Source organism: Dipodomys merriami, unplaced genomic scaffold, assembly GCF_024711535.1.
Source record: "Dipodomys merriami isolate MVZ:Mamm:240054 unplaced genomic scaffold, mDipMer1.0.p SCAF_17, whole genome shotgun sequence".
In the NCBI taxonomy this organism is placed as follows: Eukaryota; Metazoa; Chordata; class Mammalia; order Rodentia; family Heteromyidae; genus Dipodomys; species Dipodomys merriami.
The window spans coordinates 23414806-23440188 of NW_027203048.1; the positions used below are offsets into that span (position 1 = coordinate 23414806).

General features: G+C 40.6%; 1 protein-coding gene across 3 annotated transcripts in view; it reads left to right on the forward strand.

Moving 5' to 3' along the window:
• Window positions 1–25058, forward strand: part of Camkmt (calmodulin-lysine N-methyltransferase) — a 349458-nt gene extending 324400 nt beyond the window's left edge. For all 3 annotated transcript variants that reach the window (XM_070025509.1, XM_070025510.1, XM_070025508.1), the window contains 3 exons: window positions 8524–8587; window positions 18759–18890; window positions 24560–25058. In XM_070025509.1, the coding sequence (XP_069881610.1) occupies window positions 8524–8587; window positions 18759–18890; window positions 24560–24637 (274 nt within the window). In that variant the 3' untranslated portion in view covers window positions 24638–25058. The remainder of the gene's footprint in view (window positions 1–8523; window positions 8588–18758; window positions 18891–24559) is intronic.
• Window positions 25059–25383: the final 325 nt, after the last annotated feature.

The window sequence follows — 25383 nt, forward strand, 5'->3', positions numbered from 1 at the left end:
TATCAACACAAACGGCTCAATTAGCTTACTTCTTAGGAGAGATCGGACTATTGATATAAGGCAATATATACATGTACACACACGTTACTCTCCAGAAAATAAAGATCATCTGTGGAATACCTTTTGGGAAATAGCCTTTCTTAAAGTGTGTATTTGCTATCTAATGATTTCAGTGCACTCACTATGATATTTAACTATACACAATACAAAAATTATAAAAAAAAAATTACATTTTATTCTTATGTAAATAAAAGCATTCAAATCTTTGTCAGGCACCTGCTTTTTAAAAATATATGTACATTAGACATTTTGTCTTTCTTGTTAGCCCAATCTACTTATTTGTTACTGAAAGTCTCATCCTAAGTTTCAAGATAAACATGAATCCGATTTTAATAATTATTTCAACTAATCTCATGTATTTCATGCAGTTTGAGTAATAATTATTTCAGCATATGAAATATGGACAACACAAGCATTAGCCCTGTCAAGAGTAAGATCTTCCTTGTAGTTTTATCATGATAATTAATATGACACTTTAGATTTGAAAATACCCGCAAGTCCAGATTCCAAAATTCTGTTATTTTGATAAGCCCATTCATAAGATCAAGAATCCAGAGAAGACTGCCTAGAGGAAAATTGAATGAAATTTTCAGGAAGTAATTTTCTAATTATCATTATTTGAATGTGATTTTTAATCTATAACTTCCCTACCAAAATCAGTGGGATTTGGTTTGTTTTTGTTTTGTTTCTTTCTCCCACAAACTACTTCTCCATGAACAATGAATATTTTGTTCTGTTTTGAGTTTGGATTTTTGAGGTTTTCATGGTCCCTTTAGTTTCTTGGGACGCCCCATTTCCAAAAACCTTATTCTAAAAATGGGAGAAACCTAGATTCCTGAGTAATCATTGATAATACACCTTGCTGCTACATCTCTCTTCCAATGAAAAATAAGGAGCTAAAATCTCATGTGATTTGTGCAAGTAATTTAGTAAATGCCTTTCCTCACTAAATTTGAGAAAGGATCCTCCAGGTTTCATTGCACAGATGAAGATAATGCTGTCTGGATTAGATCAGATTAAGCATGGGAGTCAGATCAGAGAGCAGCAGCAAGAGGGAAGGGAGCAGTGTCTTCTTGAAGGTTTTAACTAGGGTCACAGTCGATGGGCTCTGATGATGTGGCAAAAGGCAGGTCCAACCAAGAGATTTACAATTAAATTTGCCCTTCATGTAAATATCAAAACGACCTGGCTGTGTCATACCTTGTGTTATGGCCACTCACACCATGTCATCCTATTTGTATCAGAGAGACAAGCAGAGGAAGTAAGATTTAAGCTCTTTTCTGATTAATGTTCTCAGATTAAAAATAGCTGCACAACATGTTTGAAAAATCATCTTTTTCCCTCGCTGACAACAGGGCCTTGTATAACTGATAAACATAATGCATGTTTCATCTAAGGTTTTCGTTGCAAATATATAACATAATGCAGTGTTATAGGTATGCATACACACATCTAGTATATGTGAAATTTTATGAATTCAAATGAACTAAATACACTGAGCTTCATTTTATAAATGGCTTTTCTATGCATGAATTGTTGTTAAGGTTTTTTTTTTCCCCCTGGTGTTGTAAGTGCCAGAATGTCAGCCCGTTTGTAATTTCCCATTTGTAAATGTGAAACATTAAGCTACTCTCACTGCAATGCCGATATTATTTCCAAAAGAAATGCTTCGGTAATGGTCTCTCTTCATATCCACAGAGAAGGGTAAGCTGCTTAGAAACTTAGAGAGTAGAGTGATGTTTATAATATGCATACTGGACATATAGCAGTGAAGCACAGAACTCGGTGTGTTCTTTTTGTCCTGTTGATTTGGTGTTGCTCTATAGGAGTTATCCAATGGTTCCTGCTTCTAGGGGCAGGAAGGCCATGCTGCATTTTTTTTTAGAACAGTCATAGAGGAGGGGAAAGAAAGCTCTTTATAGAATGCTACCTCCAAGATGAAACTTGAAATGCCAGTACCACACATAAATAGATCACGCTAAGTCTCACACTCTCCTTTACTCATTGTCAGTCAATGAGATCTGGATTAGGCCTCAGGAATATGAAGCAAGAGTTGGAGTTCAAATATTAGGTACATGGATTAAATTCTTATTGAAGCATTTCCAGCAAGGGTGGCATTGTCTGATTCCCTGAATAGCTAACCAGTGCTACTGCTTGATCCCATTTACATGAAAACAAGCTCTATTCACAAACCTATTCCAAACCCACATTGTGCTTCAAGTAGAATGCATCTGATTACAACAAACGGTGATATGTTTATGTTCTTAAATCCCTCATATATTCATGTATTTACATTCAAACATTCATAAGCCTGTGGGCAGTAGAAAATAACTTATTTCCAAGAAGCAACTGTCTCGTACTTCACATCCAAATTTACTAGCTCAACTAGATTATAAAATAAAGAGGTGAACTGTGAAAGCTAGTCATTACTTCACCATTCAGCATTTTTGACAATGAAAAATAGTTTCATGGTTCAACAGTTCCTGAATAACTTGTAAAATGTCAACTTCGAAATAAACAGAAGGAAAAAAATCGAGGTACAGTCACACCTGCAAAAAGATGCTGTTGACAAACATCAAAATATTAGAATATTTAACCACAGGTATAGGGGAAAACCTGCCTATTAAGTTCCTCAGCTGACTTGTTTAATGTTGACGTTAATATAAGGATTCCTTTCTGTCAGAATGCAGTCCAGCTTGGTCCTTGCTGCATTGAAAATATTGAGTGTTTGTTAATTTTAAGCCTGCCTTTCCAGACTCCTCTTCGATTACAATATAGTCTAAAGGTCTAGGTGTAAGACATTTTTTTAATCCAATGGACACCTTCATTCACTGTTGGATGGCTCTCCAGTTTATTGTAGCTCTGCAAAAATAGGAATGACTCTTTCTATACATTTGTATTCTCAAGAGTCTTAGAAAGCATGTCTGAAATGCCATCCAGAGCCTCACTGACCCCTGGAGATGTATATGCAGAACAATGGAAGCATCTGTACCTGAGACTTTGGAGAAAAATGGGGGCATGTACATAAGCCCATATATGCCTCTCCTTGCATACTCTCAGAATCTTTACATTGGGTGCATATTATAGGTTATTTCTCTTTTTTTTTCCTATCCTGTTAAAGATTTCCCCTAAATGATGGGAAAAGGTTGAAGTTTTAAGCTGCTTTAATGAAAATGGTATTTTTTCCCTAAAAATAGAAATACTATAGGCTGTAAAAGTTATCTTCTTACCATGGATAGTACTAAATCACAGCCATAGCTCCTTACACCCGAAAAGATCCTAAACCAAGTCTAGCCATCCCTTTCACCTCACTCCTGGAAAGACTTAGTCCCTAAGGAAAAAATACATGAATTATCCTAGATCTCACAGCTCGATAGTAGCATATTGCATTACTCTGACTGCCCATAAAAATCAGTTGATAATTATTGAAAGAGGGTATCCCTCTGCTAAAAGTTAAAAAACAAACCAGGGAATGTAACATAGCACATTTTCCCATGAAAACAACATATAGAGGGCTTCCTTCTATGAATATTGACAGAAAGAAATGTTTCCTAACACTCTGCACTGATAAATTTTCCTATAAGAGGAATTTGAGTACTCCGTGCTCTGCATACAATCCCGATTCTAAGGAAAGCAATGAAAATGGCCCAACACCTTTGCTGTGTCAGAACAAAACAAGTTCTTGCCACAAGCAATGACATAAAGGTGTGTGTGTGTGTGTGTGTGTGTGTGTGTGTGTGTGTGTGTGTGTGTGTGTGTGTGTGTGTGTGTGTGTGTGTGTGTGTGTGTGAGTTTAATGACCAAACTGGACTGGCAATGTATTTTGATCAGTAACTGAGGAGAGAGTTGAAATGATATCTCCAACCCCATCACTGACCCACTCAGCCTTTTTAAATAGATCCACTTAAGCTACTACTGTTCTCTGAGCCATTAGGACTTATTTGAGGGGTGAATTTTCAGGAGATCACTCCCACTAAAGCACACTGAAATTGCTCATATGACGTACTCTACAAAGCATTATAAATTCTGCATCAGAGCTAAGTAGAAAAGTGAGCTTGCTTGGAATAAAAATCTTTTCGAGAACTATAAGCATACTTTTGGGAATGATAGAGTAGATGCCATTTATCTTTGAAATAACTGTGTCTAGAATGTGTGCTGGGTGGTAAGCTATCCTTTCCAGTTTGCTGTGATGTTAACTGCTTTGTCACTATTACCAAAATTAAGTAGAAAGAATACTTTGTAAAGACATACATCAAGCTCAGCTTTTTCTAACAGTTTTACCAGCTCTTAGAATACACAGGTATAAACCAAGAATGGTCCAGCCAGCCAGGTATTCTAGAGGGCCTGAGTGACCAACAGAGATATTTCCTCAGATTGATAGTTTTCTTCAAAAAACGAAAACAGTATGCTCAATTATTAAAACTAAAGATATTACCTCTTTAAAGAATAAGACAGTGTTCTGAAGTGGTCACTTTTTAATTAATTACTTCCTCATCAATCCTTGATGATAATCACAAATCAAAATGACTTAATAGTGAATTTTTGAAGTGTTTGAATTAGATCTATTCCATACTCCAGGAGTTAAACATATAGCTTTGTGAAGGATGAAAATGTTTTCCCAGGTTGCTAGCTGCTGGATGGAAAGTGCTGTGATTCTTCTATGCCACCCAAGGTTTCTAGCTCATCTGAAGCGAATACTTTTTCTGTTGCTCAAAGTACCCTTCATAGAAGAGCCTTCCACTGGTTTACAGTGCCCAAAGACACCATGCACTGACTTCTTGAAAACCTCATAAATTTCTGTCCCCATGTCTCCATCTCAAACTAAAGAATCATCAAATTAGAAGGGAACCTATCTGGTGAAAAATCCTACCTAAATGTTGATTCAGCCCCAACAGCACTGAGAAAGGCTGTATAGAACCCAGTTAGAGTCATTGAAACCAAGACCCTGTGTGAACTCCCTCTGCTTCAAGGGAGGCGATGAACTGCCCATCGAGCGGTGAGGAGAACTCGTAAGCCATCTCTGTGTGCCCTGCACTGAAGCACAAGTGAATGCAGATAGAAGCTCTTTGAGAGGTTTTTTTCTCTCACTCACTGCTTAGTTCCCATCCCTAAAATAGTCTCCCATGCTTTGCAGGTATACAACAAGACTTTGGAACTAACATATAGCAGTAAGTTGATGACAACCACAGCCATATTGGTAGGCCTTTAATGACAGAGAAACTGAGGCATCGCATCATGGGAAATGTCTTGCCTAAGGTCACAGAGTAGAACGATCAAAGCCAGAACACTATTTAATTGAACCATAGTCCCCACTAGCTGAAATGTGGCTCCAAACACAGCTCCCTCTGAGGGAGGACAGCAGCCTCCCATAGACAGCTGCAACTTACAGTTAGCCCCATGAAGAATGAGACCAGGCCCCGAAGCAGGAGATACCAGGTTAGCATGCTGTGTGAGGAGCCAGGAGGCCAAAACAGACAGAACTCATCTCTAGCACTCACACTGAGAACACTCCTCACCTAGGCTCCTAAAAGCTAATGCACAGCATGTTCTTGCTGGAGTTAAGGTGTTACTCACTGTAAGTGAGGAAATCTAAGCTATTTAAGGGTTAGAACATTGCTTTCCAAAGCAATTCCTTCAGACTTGTGTTAAGATGCCTTTTCAAAAGTAGATTCACTGTCTCCCTTGTTTAAAAGACATTGTTGTCCATTTTTATGAAGTAAAATAGTCCTTCTAATTGCAAAAACACAGCATAGAAGACATGGCCCTGAAGCCAAAGCGGCGTGTCTCCTGCACTTCCCAGTCACACACTGTCGTTTCACTGACCTCTCCATACAGGGCCGCTTGTCTCTAGGAGTCCAGCAACCTTCACACTGTTGTGCATAAAGGATGTTCTCTACCTTCAAGAAGGTGAGATCCTGAGTGAGAGGAGGACAGTCCTGGGGAAGAATCCAAAATGCTCTACTTCTGGCACAAAGCTTATAAAAGGAAGAGATCACTAAGGACTAAGTACCCAGGGATGGTTTTCTAGCCACGCTTGCCTAACTCCAGTCATCTGAGGACCTTTATCCTGCCCTGTCCCCTCTTCTTTGCATTACATCAGCTTAGGAACAGATGGAACTAGACAAGAAAGGTGGTATGAAACTGGCCCAGAGCACTGCCCTGCCACCATGCCATGTAGGTGTGTCCTAGCCTTGCCACTAGCAGCTATATGATGTTTCACTGTGCCTCAGTTTCCTTGGCAATAAAATGTGGACAACAGGAATGGTAATAGTAACAATAACCACCTCATAGGAACCAACGTGAGGATTAAATAAGTTAATCCACTGAAAAACTTAAGGAGGTTGCCAGCACCTAGTATTCAGCTCAGTAGGTATTAAATACTTAGTTATCAAAAAGATGTGTGTGGAACTAGAGGGAATCAGGGAAAAACATACAACAGCGGGACCCATCAGCTGCACTGGACATTGACCAAAATGAACTAAGCAACTCAATGGCAGCGATGGGAAAAAGGGAACAGCTGATGCTATGCAAAACAAAAGAAATGTACCTATCACCCAATGTGGAAGAAATAACTGTATCGCAAAGCTCATAGAACTCATAAATGTTATAGACCATGATAGACAATTTGCTCCATGAAAGTTAGAATGTGTTTGTGACTTTAACTAAGCTTCACTATCCCACAATACTGTGAAATTTGGGAAATTATGTAACCACTTAATCACAATAAAAAATTTGAAAAAAAAAAAAAGATGTGTGTGCCTCTGGCATTTGTATTTAGTTGATATGTTCTTATGTCTGACTCATTTCCCTAGGATAGTGTAACTCCCATAAGGACAGGCTAGAGCCTCTTTCTTACCTAACTCTTTACTGATTTTCAATGCTGTACATACAGTGGGAAAATCCCATGATGCTGGCAGCAAACATCCTGGACATTTCAGGATTTTCAAAGACTTGGCTACTCTAGAGTTTGTCAGGCCATGGATCCCAGTTTGGGGTTCAGAAAATAGTGGTCCTGCCAGATTCCAGTGGCTCACACCTGTAATCTGAGCTACTCAGGAGGCTGAGATCTGAGGATCATGGTTTGAAGCCTGCTCAGGCAGGAAAGTCCATGAGACTCTTATCTCCAATAAACTATTCAGAAAAAGCCAGAAGTGGTGCTGTGGCTCAACTTGTAGCACACTAGTCTGGAGCTAAGGGACAGCTCCCAGGCCCAGGGTTCAAGCCCCAGGACCAGCAAAGAAAAGAAAAATATGGTCCTCACCAGTGGATATTGTTGACACACTGGCAGCTTCACCTTCTCTTGCTAGCTGTGCTATACCACTCTCCAGATGCTTTAAGAGTCACATGTTGGAAGCCAGCTTTTTACTGTGTGCCTTCAGTATTGGATACTTTCACCCCTCCCTGCTCAACTGCATCCCCTGGAAATTCCCCATAAACGTCTCTAGTGTCTTAGTCCATTTTGTGCCATTATAACAGAATGTAGAAACTGGATAATTTATAAACAACAGAATTAAGATGCCAGCACATGTGGTGTCTGGCAAGAGGCTGCACTTTTCCTCCAAGAGAGTCCCTTGAAGGTCGAAGGATCCCTATGCCTCACACGAGAGGAGGCCAGAGGACAAAATGGGGTCAAACTCCTGCCTTCCCAACACTATTGCATGGTGAATTGAGTTTCCATCATGTGAATTTGGAAAGAGATGTGAAAACCGTAACACTGGATATGGCTAAGTTAACTAGTCATCACCTGCCAAGTAACCCGACCTTGAGTCAGAGAACCTGGAAGTCCAGGTGAAGAAACTTGTGTTCTAAACTTCCAACACAAGGCCTGGTGAAGACAAGTATACTGAGCCAACCACAGGGACAACAGAGCAACAGAAATGCTCAAGAGACTAGAGAACAACGAAAAGTCAAAGTGAACGAAAATGAATCAATATGAAGGTCAGAGGAGAAAACCTATGCCATAGTTCAGGAGCTGTTCACTCCTTGGTCACTGGTTGAGTCTTACCTCAGTGCTTTTACTAGTGACTGGGGGGGGGGGGGGGGCATACATAATTGGCTGACATCTTTCTAGGTGGGTTGGTGCTTTCTTTTTAGAGGGCAGCCTCACAGCACCCCAGGTGGGTAGAGGGACCAACTCTAGGGAAGAATGTGCTCTAATGAAGGCAATAGAGTTTTCCACGTCCACCAAAGAGCAGCTTAGAAATCGGTAAATATGAACCTATTATCTAGTCATGTGTGAATTCTGGTCATAGCATGTTGAGGGCTTAGACTTAGCTGGATAACACTGACATGTATCATCTTTATTAATCATCTTTCACCAGTGAGAACACTTCAGTGGAGGGAAACAATCGCTTTTTTTAGTGTTGAGTAAACATGTGTAATTAGCTTTGTATGTATTACTATTAGTGTCATTAAACTTGTAGACCCAGTTTAATCTGGATTCTTCTCTCTTCTCAATGTCAGCCTCTTTCTGGACCAGTACAGAGCCAGTCTTGTTGATGCAGTAAAGAGATTACTCCATTCCACAGTAAGTATGTCTCTATTTTCTCCTGAATACTGGCTACAGAATAATTAGTCTGTGCACAAAGATGGAGAGAGTAATGGAATGGCAGGATTAATGTCATGTAATACTTTAATACTTATTATGTCCAACTTCAATTGGGTCTTCTGATCTATCAGATTCTTTCATAATCATAACTAGGAAACTTCTTACCCTTGGCCTTCTGATAAGAAACACAGTGGGTAGTAAAATAAATGAAACTGCTTCAAAGATAGTGTGAGATTATTTTTATCAAAGAATTTCTTGAGTCTTTTCCTTTGATAACAATATCTTCATATTAAAGTGGAAGTATGATATTGAAAGTTTTCTGTTGACTTCTGTCATTTTTAATCCCTTCAATGGTAACCTTTGTCATTGGGTATTTATTTACTGCAAAAGAATACTTTCTTCTTTTTATTTCTGTTCATGGTAAAGAAAAAGGACTTCCAGATGAATCTGTATATTAAAAGTTCTTTGCTTTAAAAGGAAGCCATTATTTACATATTATAAACATTAGGTCACAATGAAACCAAGCATGGCATAAAATATTGTGCACATTTTTACATTTATATATCCATTTATGCCTGTGAGTAAATTACAGAGTTTGTATCCACTCTTATTTTGTTGGGCTGTTATACTAAGCTAGGAGGTCCTGCAGCCTAAACGGAGAGTTAATATACATCTATTTAAAGTAAGGAAACGAGTTTAAAGCTCATGCATTTAAAAAAATCTTATAAGTATATAAGACTCTTGCTGTGCCACAGGAATCTAAAATAGGTTAACAATATTAATGTAATCTAAGATAGTAACTCTACATTTATCTGAGATGACTGCAGTGTGCATGTGTGTATATATGTGTATGTGTGTGAGAGAGAGATTGTGAGTGTGTTTTGTTTCTAAAGTTTTGTTTCTAAAAATATTTTTGTAAAAGACTCTAGGCTTCTGACTTCAGTAGACTTATACACTAATGCCTTTCAATGTTTCCTTTATATCTATTTCACATTGAAGGGTCCCAGAGCAATTTGATAATCATCCTGTGCCTTACACTATTGCTGTTTATTTTGTTATCTCTATATAGCTTAGAAACTTTAAATAGGCCTTTCAGAGGAATAACCCCAGCTTTGCAGTGGCAATCAATTCAGTTAAACTGTCCACCTTAGTTCCCCCTGAGACATGGGTAGTAGGTCTCAAGGCAAGGGAGGAGCATGTGCCAGGCTACCATCAGCTGCTCACAGTCGAGGAGGCTGCCCAAGGTAAGGGTCAGAGTAGGTAGAGCCTCTTCTGGGCCTCTTCATCTCCCTCGTTATCCTTGGGTGATTCTTGCAAGCATTTGCAAGACCAAGAGTCTCACGGTGTACATGGAGATTGTTGGATGCAAAGGCCTCTATGAAAATGTCTTATCTATAAATACAATGCTTTCAAGGACTCCCAGATCTCACGCTACACAAACAGTACTTCACTCATCACCAACACCCCTTCAAAACCTATTTGTAGCAAATACTCCATTTTGCAGCAGATTTGCATGATTTACTTAGGATCTATTGTGAATCATTCACATGATTTACAATAGAAAACTTCCCAAGCTATGAATAGAACTAAATGCAGATTGGACTGGAATCTCTAACAGCTCTTCCATGCCCTCTCTTAAACCCTGAACCATGTTCTCCCTGTCTCAAGTGTGGCTCCACACAGTAGCCGTCTCTGAGCTAGGAGAGCAGCCATCACACTGACAGCCAGTACGCACCCTGAACCCTGAAGGCAGGGCCCTGCAGCAGGTGATGCTCTTCTCTATGAGGAACTGGGGGAGTGAGGTAGAGCTACCACCCCCTCCCCCAGCAATGGGAGCAGCAGGAGGCCTCCTTAGGCCCTTCATGGGATGATCCATGCCCAAGTATCTGCCCTAGAAGTGCAAGAGAGCCACCATTAGAGGGGGGAATCTGAGTTGTGGAAAGCACATGGGCTTACTGAAAATACCACCTGGAATTTCATCCTTGTAGGAAGTCTGGGGAGGCAGAGAGCTTGTGCCCCTGGACCTCCACCCAGTTCCACCATAGTAGGGTCACATAGACTTTGCCATACAGTCTAAAAGTCCTATATCTTGCACGGTGGGCCATAAGGGTTCCCACAGAACTGGACTCTCCTCTTAAGTGCTCAGGGTTCACAAGTCTATGTTCAAAGGACTTCCTCCACTAAGTAGACAAGTTGTGGCAATCACAGGTCAAGACCAAGATCATAGTCAAGGTTTTACTACATTATAATTAGAGCTGGTTTTAATGTTCTTTATATGTATCTCTTGAGCTGATGGTTTTATGGCCAAAAACTGAAGGTACCACAGTGGCTCACCAGACAACATGAGTGGTAGATCCTGAATGGTAGGTGATTGCAGGATACTACAGGTTCTCCAGATCCTGAGCAAGAACCATATTGCAGCCAAATGTTTCATGTTCACAGAATGACCCCATAGTGATTTGGACTCTAATGGCAGAGAACTTAGGCTCTAATCTGCCCTCTGTCATTGATTGGACTCATTTATGCTCTAGGAGGTAAAGTGTGATGGCTAGAAAGACTACTGTCTGCACTTAGTAAGTCTACACTTACTAACAACCTGGACCCTGAGTGTCTTTACCTGTAAAAAGGTAGGACTAAGCAGGTATGGTGCTATATATCACAGTACTTCAGGGCTGAAGCGTGAAATCATGAGTTTGAGATGAGCCTGAGCTACTTAAGGAGGGAAAACAAAAACAAAAAACAAACAAAAACCACCAGGACTACTGCCTGTGGGCTACTGGAAAATATTTATATATTTAAACTTCTGGCAGTGTGAGGTACACAGGAGATGCTCATCTATTGACGAGTGCTTTCCTCTTGATATACCAACTTGTAAAGCTCAGAAATGAGACATTTGTCCTAAGGGATGCCAGTCTGCCTGATAGGAGGTTGAATTGCAGGGCTAGTTTAGTACAAATAGACCCTAGCACCTCTCATTTTGCCCCTGTTTTCTTCAAGAAAGAGAAAGTGAGAGAGTCCATCTTAGCTCTAACAGGGCTCTACAAATTCTGAGATCTTACATCCTATTGCAGAGAGGTTTCTTGGGCTGTGACTTGGCCTCTGCCTTTCACTGCACTCATGCTCTGAAAGCCTCAGTTTCTCACCTGTAAATAGCAAGTGAACAAGCCCATCACTGTAGTGTCCATGACTGGCTATGAATATCTGTCCAAGATTTGTACTTGTTACCTTACAGAAAAACTGCAAAGACTCCTGGCCATGGTAAACACAGGATATGGAAAGTTCTCTCCAAGTGTTCTCCTTGGAGGAATAATGGCAGGCAGGAAGGATGCTATTTTCTTGACCTGGACTTTGGGGATTTCTACACATACCCAGGCCTACTGTGTCTCCAACACCGCCCCCCCACCCCCAAACATGTCCTGAATACCAGGGCAGCTCTCTATTGTCCTTAGGACTGCCTACCTAGATAAAAGAGGACACTTTTATTATGGACAGTAAGAGAGGGAGATAACTGCACTGGCAAAAGCAATGGTAGTTTTAACCCTCTCTGCCCACATCTGTACAAACCTCTGCTGTTCTTATCTCAGGGAAACTGCCTTGTGTAGGTGGGCTTAATTTGATTGTCTGAAATAGTTGGAAAAGATACTTGGGTCCCAGCAAGTCCTCATCTGCTCTTGAAAAAAAAAATGCTGTCTTCAGCCACCCCTGGCTCACCAGCCTGTAGGAGTAGTGCACTGGAAACATCGATTATAGCAATAGGTTCTATTGTTACAACCCCTAGATGGTTTTAAGACCTCCAGAACAAGAGCTACAACTAAGAAGTCTTTGCCTAAGGCCCTTGCCAAGTGCAGAATCTGTATACATAAGCTGTCTTCTCTACAGAAGACATAGACCTGAGGTAGATTCTGCCCACGGGAACTGCTAATGTGGTTGTGGAGACATATCATACTCACAGGTGGAAACACAGGGGATGGTACAAAATACAGCCCGAAGCTGTTGGTACTTGTTTTATGAGTCTTTTGAATTTATATCTTTGATAGAATAAGAGACATTCAAGGATTTAGACTCAATTTTGGTTCACCAAGTATTTATGAAGCCCTCTGCCTGCCTAGCATTGTGCTAAGGAGCTGTGGAAGGGATGTGAATGTGAATGATGAGTACCATGAGACTCACAGTATAGCAGAACAGTTAGTTAATACAGGAGCTACCAGGCTTTACAATGCAACCTGGTGGTAGTTGGCCAAGAGAAAGCCCAGAGAGTGAGTAAGTACCCCCAGAATATTTGCTAAAAGGTAATTGTGTCCACTTAGCCTTGGATTGTCAGAAGGGCATTTTAAGTCTCAGAGGAAGGGGACAAAAAGTAGCATTCCTAGTGGAGGGAACAGTCATGCTCCCATATGGAATATGAAAAACATAATGTATTTGGGGCCACAGGAAGTTTGCCCTGGCTGAAGTATAGACGTGTCCATCTAGTATGGGACTTAGGGTTAAGAAGGGTCAGGAGGGGAGGGAAGAATCCAGAAGGGGAGCAAAAGGATGGTAGAGGAAAAACAAAGGAGGAGGTAACAATGCTCGATAGGAAATGGACTCATTACCTTACTCATGGAACTGTAACCCCTCTGTACAGAATTCTTACAATAAAAATATATACCAAAAAAAAGAAGGGTCAGGAGATAAAGTGAAAGAGCTGGTTTGGGGATATTTACCATGTTATGAAAAGTTAAGAAAATTACGGTGAAGAAACTGGGCTTTGTTGTGTGGAAGCCATTGACCAATTTATGACCAATGGTGTGCTCCAGTGTTCTAGAAAGGTCACTCTGGTCACAGAAAAGATGCTACACTGGAGTAAGTGAGAACATGAAAGTAGCAAGTCTCCTCCGGGGTTCAGTATGGACCAAGGTCTACTTGGAACTATCCATTTCAGAGTTAATAAACTGAACTGGCATCAAAGATGAAGAATAGATAGTCACTGAGAGATTCATTGAACAAGTGTGTGTTGAATGCCTCTCAGATGCTAGACACTGGGAGGACCTAAGGATAGAATAAAATCAACATAATCCTGCCCTGAGGGAGCTCACCCTCCAGTGAGAGACACTGTGGGTGAAGTGAGCAGTTTGCCACCAGTGAAGGGCAGAGCAGAGGTGCAATGCATGCAGCAGGGAGTGGATGTGGCTCATCTGGGGAAGGAGACCAGCAGAGGCAACAGGAAGTCAGAGGTTTTCTAGCTGGTTGCTGAGGAATGAGAAAGAGTTCACCAGGCAAAGAATTAGAGGTAAGAAAGGCATTGTGGGTCAGGTGAGAAACACAGAGATGGGGGGGGGGGGAGAGATACAGGAGATACAGGAAATACAGGAGGACTGCAATGATTCCATTCGGACTAGATCCTAAAGTGAGAATGGAAAACAGCAGGATATGAAGATGTTGCTGTAGACATGTCTCAGGTCATCTGGGGCTTGCTTTGCCATCCCCAAGGAGGTCAGCCCCATCAACATGGTTTCTGAGCCTTGTGGCAGAAACCCTTTGGTTACAAAATGTTTAGCTAGCACCTCAATTAAGGAGATAAAAGTAGAGATGTAGTTCTGTAGTCGAGTGCACACTTAACCATTCACAAGGCCCTTGATTGAATTCCTAGGAAAAGGAGGAGTTTTAAATAGGTTTCATGCATGCTCTAGGTCACCCTTGAACCAATGCGGAATACACCTGGAGAACTGTCTGTGGCATCTAACATCAACGCAGGTGATAAGATGCGGCATTGAGGTTTGGGGAGACAATAGCATGATTCCCAGGGATCTAGATTCACTTTAAGGGTAATGAGTGTGGAAGTACTTAGTATCTAGCAGATACTCAGCTCAGTGTGGCTGGGAGGTTTGGTTTGACGGGTAGTTCTCTGAGAATGGCAAGGTTTGGGGTCAAAGATACTGAGCTCCATTTTAGATTGAATGAGTTAATCAGAATATCCACATGCAGAGATAAAAAGGTACATGGAAGCCCAGTGCCAATGGCTTACACCTATAATCCTAGCTGCTCTGGAGACTGATATCTGAGTATCGCAGTTCAAAGTCAGCCTGGGCAGGAAAAACCATGAGACTCCTATCTTCAATAAAATCCTCAGAAAAAGCCAGAAGTGGTGCTCTGGCTCAAGTGGTAGAGTACTAGGCTTAAGCACAAAGAGGCTCAGGGACAGCATCTAGGCCCTGAGTTCAAGCCTCAAGACGGGCAAAAAAAAAAAAAAAAAAAAAGACATATGGAAATAAGGGTGTGAGCCCTTGGCAATAGTGAACGCTATAATTAAATACTTGAGAGGCACTAATATATAAGTGATAGTTGAAACCATGGGCTCAGTACAATTGCTTAAAATTATGTACAACATAAAGAAAAATTAAGCAGAGCCACTGGCAATTGAGAAGTAAATGAATGAAAGAAACCAGGAAAGTAGACTGAGAAAAATGAGAGAAAAAGAGGAAAGGCGGCAGAGGAAGGCAGCATCTCAGAAACCAGGTAGAGAAACAGAAAATAAGCCGAAGCTTAACCGTGTAATCAGTGCTTAATAATCAGTTGCCTGGAAATGAAAAAGGAATAAAAGCATTTCATTGACATAGCACATTCCTTTTAAAATAAATCTGAAGTATACTTATTTTTTCCCAGAAGTACACAGCCTTTAATATATGAATATAGGGTAGTCTAGCAAAATAACAACAACGGAGCTCACAATATAAACAAGTCTATTGTTATTTAGTGGAACTTCTTTATCTTTTCCCCAGGGATAAATGAATTCCCTCAAATTTCTGCACATCCGTCAAAATCTTACATTCAATTGAGTGTTCATCCTGACTTTTAACGTGATTATGTGACTGAGTGCTTAGAAAGTTGTGCTATGGTAAATTGAAAATAACTTTTCTCAAGTGATGGGCTAATTTGAAATCTATATTGTCTTTCTTGTTTGCAGCCTGAATCATAAGGCATATTCCTCTAGTTGTACTTATCCCCAGATGAAGTACCCTGCTTCCCCAGAATCCTGGAGAGAGAAGGGGTTCTAAACCCCTTCACTGCAGGGTAGGACAGAGGCTGGCACTCAGCAGGACTCAGCAAATGTTTATGGAATGAACATGTATTATTTTCCCTTCTAAATATTATTCCACATCTCCAAAATGTCTGTATTCGCCTAAATATAAAAGGAAACAATTTAAAATTCAGAACTGAGTAATTGGAGATGAAAATGACTGCTCTCTCTTCTTTATCATGAGTACAGGACTGGCATAGACTACTGCCCTCTGATACCCACCATAGCATTGACTAACAACTTCTTGGAGAAAAATCTTTTCACAAGAATGTGGCCTTTGAGTTCCCAAGTTCCCATGCATTTTTCAGCTTATTCACCATCTGGATTTAGTTTAGATTTTTCTCAGCAAATATTGACTGAGTGCCTACTATATACAAAGTGCTGAGCAAATGCACTAAATAAAGCATCATTAGATCCAACTTTCATGGAGCATGAATACCAGCCAGAGGAGACAGTCAATAACAAATAAGGATATGATATATGTCTGAGGTGACAAGTGCTAAGAACAAAAATAAAGCTTCAATGTGTTTCTAACGCATTTATAAGATTATTTCTTTGTTGCTTTGTATGTCCCTCCCCCACAGTGTAACCCCCGCTTTTTTTTTTCACTATATTTGATGTCAGTATAACATGTGGAGGAGATGGGGACAAACAAGTCGTTTAAGGATTCAGGTGGACCTGTTGCAACAATGAGAAGTACAAAATGTCATGTCAAAACCAGCTTTACAATGTCGGTGTGGGGGGGGGAGGAGGGTATGATTGGGTGGGGAGGAGGGGGGAGGCTGGGAAGGGAGGTGAAGGGTAAACAAAAGAGGAGGCTGCAATGCTTGGTAAGAAATGTATGCATTATCCTGCCCATGTAATTGTAACCCCTCTGTACAGTATGTTCTCAAATAAAATAATATAAAATTAAAAAAAATAATAAAGCTTCAGTGTTCAAGGAAGCAGAGAGTTTTGGAAGAAGGAAGCTTCTGTTCTAGATATTTTGGTTAAGGAAGGACATATGAACTGAGCTCTAATGTAGGAAACATTTGGGTAGAAACATCAGCTTTGTGAAACATCAGATGAAAACAATCTGTCATCCTCTAACATTATGCTTTATAGCTCAGATAATAGCTATTAAAAAATTAATTCTTGGGCTGGGAAGGTGGCTCAGTGGTAGAGTGCTTGTTCGATTCCTCAGCACCACATAAGCAGAAAAAAGCCGGAAGTGGCACTGTTGTTCAAGTGGTAGAGTGCTAGCCTTGAGCTGAAGAGCTGAGGGATAGTGCCCAGGCCCAGACCCCCCACCTCCAAAAAAAAAAAATTAACTCCTTACTGGGTACTGGTGGCTTATACCCGTAATGCTAGCAACCCTGGAGGCTGAGATCTGAGGATCGCAGTTTGAAACCAGCATGGGCAAGAAAGTCCATGAGACCTATCTCCATAAAGCCAGAAATGGAGCCCTGGCTCAAGTGGTAGAGCACTAGCTTTGAGCACAAAAGCTCAGGGACAATGCCCAGGCTCTTAAGTTCAAGCCTCAGGGGAAAAAAGTTAACTCTTCATTTGAAATTCTAAGACAATATTTGTAGGTGACTTTAAAATGAAATAACTTCATTATTCAGAAATCCAGAATGGCAGTTCTTAGAATTGATTTTTTAAAAATGACCTAGTGATCATTCCTTCTGAGACACACACACACACACACACACACACACACACACACACACACACACACACACACACAGAGAGAGAGAGAGAGAGAAGGAAGGAAATGGAGGAGACCATGTATTTTATCTAATTTCACATAGAAATGAATTTTTGCCACTAAGTTAGAAAACTGCCAGAAAATAGCAATTAATACTGGAAAAACAGACAGAATCTTAAGTATAGTGGCATGATTAGTACTGCTACAATTATGTGCCTGGGTGTTTACCTGTCCATGTAAACATAGCATGACATTGCTGTCCTTCACAGTGTATAAGCCTATTTTCTTGCAGGTAAACGAGGGAGGAAGAGGTAGCACAGTTGGGTGATATAGATTTTTCTAATCTTACATGAGGATAGCTTTCTTTTCAAATTATTTTTCACATTCACCAGCTCATTTGATCCTTACAATTTGCTGGAGGGAAAAAGACCAGGCAGGCTTTGTTCTTCCCGTTGGATGGATGAGAAGACTCAGCTGGTCAGCTCTGAGGACTTAGGGTTCTTCCGTTCAAAATGTGGAGGTTGGACTGCATCATTGCCGAAGTCCCTCTAGCTCAGCAGTTTGGTGATTTGCTTTCTGATTGTCATGAGGTGATCCAGCTGTGTAACGGTGAACATTCTCTTTAAAAGTTCAGTATCCTCTTTGTTCCACGTTTCCTCCTTACGTTCTCCAAACCCTTCTCTGCTTGTTTAATCATCTGGAAAAATGCAATGTCTACTGTATGAGATTTTAGAGAAGATTGTGGAAGGGATTTGAGAGAGGGTTTGCGAAGCGCCTAGCACAATGGTAGCTGCCATTATCATTGTCATCACTGCTACCAATAAGGAGACAATGGAGTGGAGAGAGGGAGCATCACATGGTCAAGTGAATGAGTTTCTGATCACCTTTCCCAAATTATGCAGCCTTTCTGAGCATCCTGTAAAATAGACCTAATACCTGCAACATGGGGCAGGTTGGAGACGGAAGGAGATGATGTATCCATGGACGTCTAGCCTCCTGTCTGATACATCCAAGATGCTCAATAAATGGATGGTAGGTGAGAATAGAGTACCACATTTCATAAGAAACTGGGATAAAGCTCGGAATGGGTCCTAAGTTCAAGGACAGCCTGCATTGCCATAGAGAATTCCAGATCAAACTAGGATGATCTTAAAACACACACACACACACACACACACACACACACACACACACACACACACACGCACACACACACACATTTCCTTATTTGATGTATATCTAGCTTGGAAATTATTCTCATTGTGAATGCGCATCCTGCATAGATGTCTCCAAAACAATCAAGTTTTTCTATCCCAAAGCCATACATTAAATGCTTTGACCAATGTCTGCTATGTTTGATTGCCTTCCAGTTTTAAAATGTGTGAATTTCTCTTTTAACGTTCTAGGGGAAAGCAATGGTATTTGCTCCACGCCGAGGGAATACTTTAAACCAGTTTTGCAATCTAGCTGAAAAAGCTGGTTTCTCTATCCAAAGACATGAAAATTATGATGAACACATTTCAAACTTCCACTCCAAGGTTAGTTTTCTGCTTGTGTTAGATAACACTTTAATCCGCATTGCATTTTTAAGAGATCATGGTCTTTCTGGCAGGTAACTTAAATATTTGATTAAAGTGTTCCTTAGGTATGTTGCTTCTGAATAGCTATTTGTATCTGATTATTTTGTGTGGTAAAGCCATCTTTTATCTTTGTGTGTCTAGAAGGATTTTACAGAAACCATTCCTGTTCACCCCTTTCTCTGAAACAAACTAATCTTTTCATTCATAATAGACTAATTTGTAAAATGCAAAAGGAAGTGACATAGAATAAATGATAAACATGCATTTGTATTTTAATGAAAAACCTTCGGCTTTTAAGTAGGTTAAATGCTTAGCTGCACTGAAATAAATAGAAGGTGAGTGTCTAATTGTATCATGTTGGACTGAAAATCTTTATCTCTGCTTGCTTTATGGCTGGGTCAGTGGGCAGTTTGAGACTGTTCAATCTCATACAGAATTTCACAGTTGTGGGGTTATATGTCAGATCGAGGCGCTACAAGATTTAGGTCAAAAGCACTTATCAGAGAGTGATTTCTAAGCCTGCTTACATAAAGCAATGTTATCAGCCTTTTTATTATTTATGGGTATAGGGCAATATAGGACACTGAGAGGCAAGTATTCCACTGAAAACTTTTTAGGATTCTCATGTTTTCTACTAATGTGTCACAGTGACTGGTTTACATAAATTTCTTGTGCAATTTTGTGCCTTACAGAAATGTCCCTTTGCTGAGCTGCTTTGACCTTGGCAAGAGACTTAGACTAGTTGTGCTTTCATAAACTGTGACTGCATAAACTTAAAGCTTGACCTTAATCTTCTCCTGGGACAATGAAAATTGTTAATTATTATTCACGACTATACTCTAATGTAGAAGTGGGTTTTTGAAAATGTATATATAAAATTAATCTGATCTCCAAAGCAAAACAGAAGTCTCCTGTTCTGGAAATGGATTCACTGCTTTGGTTCTTTAGGGCTGGCTCTGCTTAGCCCAGAGCAGGGGAAAGGTAGGGGAAAAGCTTTGCATACTGAAAGAGTTAAATCATATCCTCTCACTGGTAGAATGAAGCACATGACTCACAATCAGAAAATGGGAACAGAAGGGCATGTTATTCAGATCTTACCTGCGCCTCCAGAGAGAGCTTTTCCCCTTTCCATCCCTCTCCAGGTGGGGGAGGGGACAACAAAACAGTACCTCTGAGGACTTTACCTGGTGGAGAAAGGGTCTCTCCTGACCCCCTGGGCTCCTCCACCCAAAAGGATCTACAAAGATCAGATGATGACAGCTTCAGTGTCATTGCATTCACTTGCACCCTAGAACAACAAGCACTTTCAGTTTCCCATTGACAGCTTAGGAGAGCAAAGGTGAGTCTTTCCAGCAGTGAGGGTGTTCAGCTTTGCCCCAAAGACCCTTTGTCTCCTCCTCCCTAAAACATCTCAAGTGTGTTAGGTCACATAAAGCCTTAAAGTTCTTGGTGCCAACTCTCTTTTGTGTAGTACTTGAGTATAACTCCCTAGTAGATAGCAGCCTCCTCTTTTTATTTCCAGTGCTGTAAGACTAGTACTTTGCTCAGTACTACACAACCCTCAAATGCAAACACACCTCTTCTACACCATGCCTGTTAGTACTCCATAAATCATCACTGCCTGATTGGTCCCACAAAAAAAAAAATAATCAACTAATTTCCATAAATAACCAGTGGCCTTCATTTTCCTCTTGATAATTGCTTACAAGTCAAATTCCACACCTTGCTGATAATGGACTAAGAAACAGCACTCTTCCTTCCTGACACAGGGAGTAAAACTTGTTTGTTTTGCAGGAAGTAGAACCTAGGAAATACTCTGCAGAATTAGAATGCCCTTGGTAAAAGATCTAAGTCCACACCTATGATGTATAGAGAAGATCTTCGTTGTTATTGCTGCTCTTACTATTAACGATGAGAGCTCTTTCAGCTGGTTTGACATCCTGACTGTAGCTGCAGGTACCCAGCTCCATCTCTCTCCAGCCGTCCTGTGTAAGGACAAGGTCTGGACCACAGCCTGGGTGGGGTACACGCTGGAGGGAGTCAGGAGTCCCCCCGCTCCTCTCCAAACCCAAGAGTCCTTGGGCAGGGCGCGATGGTCAGGGACTACTGAGGGCAGCACCCAGTCTCTTCTTAGACTCCAGGACGTGGAGGGGGCAGTTGCCACTGCCGGGAATCTCCTCCCCGGTGGCTTTTGTTGGCCGCGTGCTAATAGGCAGGGCTTAGAAGTTTTCCATCTTGAGCGGCAATCAGCTTTCTTCCTTCTCCATCTCTGGCCAGAGCTCCCACCCATCGGCCCTGCAACGCGCCTGCTCCCCAATGGAGGAGCTGCGTTTTCCTTCAGGCTGCGTTATCCTCTTAGCCCTACTGTGTTGGAATAGAGCGTAACCAGCTGGAGGACTGTAAGACGCCTGATAATGCCGCTCTTTTCCGCTGTCCTGTCTTAATCTTGTTACACAAATGGTTGTGAAGAGATTCATGAATTTTAATTTTGCCCTCTGCATTAGTGCCTCGCGTCACTCATACACAGCTGCCTTCTATGCCGAGTTTTTCACCCCTCCTCTTACAACAGGGGAGGGGGAAAAATTAGTTACAATCTTGGCAGTAGTGCAAGGTAAAAAAAAAAAAAAAATCTACAGATTTAGGCAACCACCCATGAAGCTGATTAACAGTCAGTGATCAGGAGAAACAGCTTTGCCTCTTAAACTTTTCACCTCTCATTGTTAACTGTGAAATTTTATTTCCGTTCAAAAGCAAGCCTGTAATCAAAACGGTACCATTCTGCACTTTTCTGCCAGAGCTTTTGTTAAACTGTGCCTACACCAGGCAGCCGGCAGGCTAAGGGACCAAGGCAGCCCAAGGTGTAGTAGGTTTTTTTAAATATTGCCTTTCTCTTCGGTCAGGGAATAGGAAGAAAGGGAAATAAAATAACTTCCCTCTCCTCCCCAAGCCTCTTGTTCACCTCCAGGCTAGGAATCACACTGTACTGCCCTATGGTGATGTTCAAAACCCATAGGAGATGTTCAGATAGCAAATGGTTTAGCCAAGTAGAGTGACACGATTTAGAGATTACAGCTGGCTAGAAATGCGTTGATAAAAATATCCTCATTCATGCAAATATTCTTTCCAAACAGAATTTTACAAGCTGTGGGTTTTTCGTTTGAAAAAAAAAAAGAAAACTTTTGCAAAGCCACTAGACTGTTTCTTTTCTATATTTTTGTAGTAAGTCATGAAAATAGGCTTGAGCTTGACTGTGAAGTCGGTGCATTGTGTGTAAAGCACGGCCATATTGCACTTCTGCTTATCTATTCAAAATGCCACATTACAAGTGGCTGGTGCTTGTAATCTGTGTGGTGTGCTGTTGATAATTGTGGATACTGTAAAGGGTAAACAGTCTGAACTTCACTCCTGCTGCTGCTGCTCCGCCGTAGTAAGGCTGAGCATGTTACATCCAATTATGAAGTAAAGCATAATGCTACTAATAGCAGCTATATAATTTAGTTCAGTCCTCAAAGACCCTGTTTTAACCTATGAAATTGAAAAATCGTTTTACTCACAATTTGCTTTTTGTTCGTTTTTTTTGCCCCCAAGGTGCTTTTTTATTTCTTAAAATTATTACTATTATTAATTAGGCAAAGGAGTACAGCCTGGGTACATGAAATTATTCTTAAACCCCATAACATTCCCCCATCAAAGTGAGAATTTCCTAAGCGCTTTGTGTGTGCTCAAGTACTCTCCCATAACAGACTGGCTTGATTTAGAGAAGGTGCGGTGTGGGGTTGTAATGATGCCTTTGGGGGTGGTGGGTTCTCTCTCATTGCGCAGAGGCTCACCGGCAAGACAGAGCTGGCCCCTGGCCCCCTTCAGCAACCAAGCCTCTGCTTTGGCCTCCAGAGGTCAGCATAGAATTCAAGTTAAAAGTGATTTCTAACCCATATTTACAGAAGAATTATTTATCCACATGTTACCTCAGGGACATTATAAAGAGCTCATTTGAGTCTCTGTATATTAGTGCATTGTGAGTGAGTAGGTCAACTGACTCACACTGAGTAATCAACTTTCCCTTATCCCCAATCCCTGAGGAAAGACTTAACTAGCTTGTCCCCTCTAAGCACTGCCCCCCCCATTTCACTCTGTAAAATATTTCAGTGAGCTCCCTTTATATCTAGAGCAACTAGCTTTCAAAGGTATTTATAGTAGATCCCACTGAGGGGATATGGTCTGGGAAGTTTGTGAAGTCCCCTTCCTCTGCATTTTTAATCACTATTACTATTATTTAATTGCTATTACTATAGCGTGACAGTGAGGGGGCCTGTGTCTAAGGTCAACACTGTCATTTCAGTGGCAACAAATTCCACAAGGAGCTTTCTAAATAGACAACTAATGATCTGTAAACAAACATCTGAGAAAGCAGAAGGAAGTCATTTCCACCACCAAACTGGATTAGAAAGTGGTCTGGATTGGGATTGGCTTTCCATTCTCCAGTAGGAAAGGAAGGTGGGCTCATGTCTCTTGTAAGGGAATGTGATCTAGAAGAAATATTTGAAAAGATTTAAGAGATTGTGACTGGGTTAAAATAATAAAGGGATGGTTTTCATGTATAATTAAAATAAATATGTTTGTTTTGTGTTTGTTTTTGTTTTCTTGTGGTACAAGGGGTCAAAACTGAGATCTTAGTGCATGCATACCAGACCTGTACCACCAAGGTATATTCTCAGCTCAGAAATATTTCTTTTTTTTTTTTTTTTCTGTTTATGTGGCACTGAGGAATCAAACCCAGGGAGGGCTTCAAGCATGCTAGGCAAGCACTCTACCACTAAGCCACATTCCCAGCCCAGAAATGTTTATTTCTGATCCTACGAAGTTAAAAAAAAAAAGAAAAGAATGAGTAAGTGGATCAATAGCATCAAGTTCAAAAACACTATTTTTAAAAGGAAGAAATTGCATTTGGAAGAATAACTAAATATAACCATAAAAATTATTCTAGCCTCTTGAAAAGGACTGAGGTTTTAAAGAACTCTAGTTGGGTATTTAAATCTTATCAAAGAAAGGTCCTGAGAATTCCACCTGAACAGTATCACGTGTTGCTGCTATAATTGTTGGAATATGTTCTCCTCTTCGGAGAAAATAAGTTTTGAATTCTTCATCATTATTATTAAACTCCTAAGGAGCACCTAGAGTACCTTTCAAAGATCTCAGACCCAAAGCACTGTCTCTTGCCCAGGTTTTGCCATGGTCCCCAAGCAGTGATCAAAACGCCTGCCTACCTACTGCAGATTGTGGCACTCATTGGGAGTCAATAAAAACTGAAAGCAGAAGCCTCTGCAACCTGTGGCTGATCTGGGAAGGGTGAAGGATCCCCAGCTTTCCCTCAGTCACAAATGCAGCTTGGGCATTGATGTAAAAAAAGCACTCGATTCTCACCTAAAAAGAAAAGAAAAAGAAAAAAGATTCCTATCTTGATCTATAGTATTATCATGCCAATGTCACTGATAACTACTTAGAGCTAATTTTTTCAGAATTGTATAGGTAGACTAAAAGTCATCACATTGTAATCAACCGTAATATCTACCTGTAAAAATTCCTAATCTGAAACCCTTACTTTCATTTTTTTCTGTTGTTATTTTCAGTTGAAAAAGGAAAACCCAGACATGTATGAAGAAAACCGTCATTATCCACTTCTGCTTATTTTAACCAAAAATGGATAGAAGATTATGCTTCTCAAAAGATGAAGAAAACAGCAAATGCACAGGGAACATTTTCACAAAAATGGAAATCTATTATTTGTATAGTATGCACCAGGATCTTGGTTCTCTGAGATCTCTGAGCTCCTAAGACTTGGGACACCCCCTTTTAACATTCCATTTATGGATTATGGACCCCACCTGCCCTCACCTATAATATTTCTGAGCAGTCTTCACCTTCTCTTTTTCACAATCTGCTTCTTGCTATCCTGTATCAAACATTTGTTTGTGTGTGTTTTTTTAAATATGGGTGAGCATCCTGTCTGAGACTTGAATTTGACAAAATAATTCCCTCTGAAATAGAGTTTCTTTTGGTGATTCTCACCACCTTTTCAAAGAAATGAGTCTTTGTTCTATTTTGGTGATGGTTGTTTTTTCATCTACAAACACAGTTAAATAATAAAGTAATAAAAATAAAAAAGAAATCACATCTTTCTGATGGCCCTCTAGTTAATTGTAGTCAATCTGTCATCTCTTTGTCTGTCTCTCTGTCTCTCTCTTTTTTTTCCTTTGAAACAGGATGTTTTTTCCCTATAGATGTATAAGAAATGACTACATCAGTCCAAAGCCTCATAAACTGACCGTTTGTCCTCTGGACACAATAGCATGGCCAGCCCTCTGCTCCTCCTCTCCAATTATGTGTGATTAGTCTCAGTGTGCTGTGTCAAGGAGGGGGAGTGTGCTGAGTGCTTATTATCTGTTTAGGTACA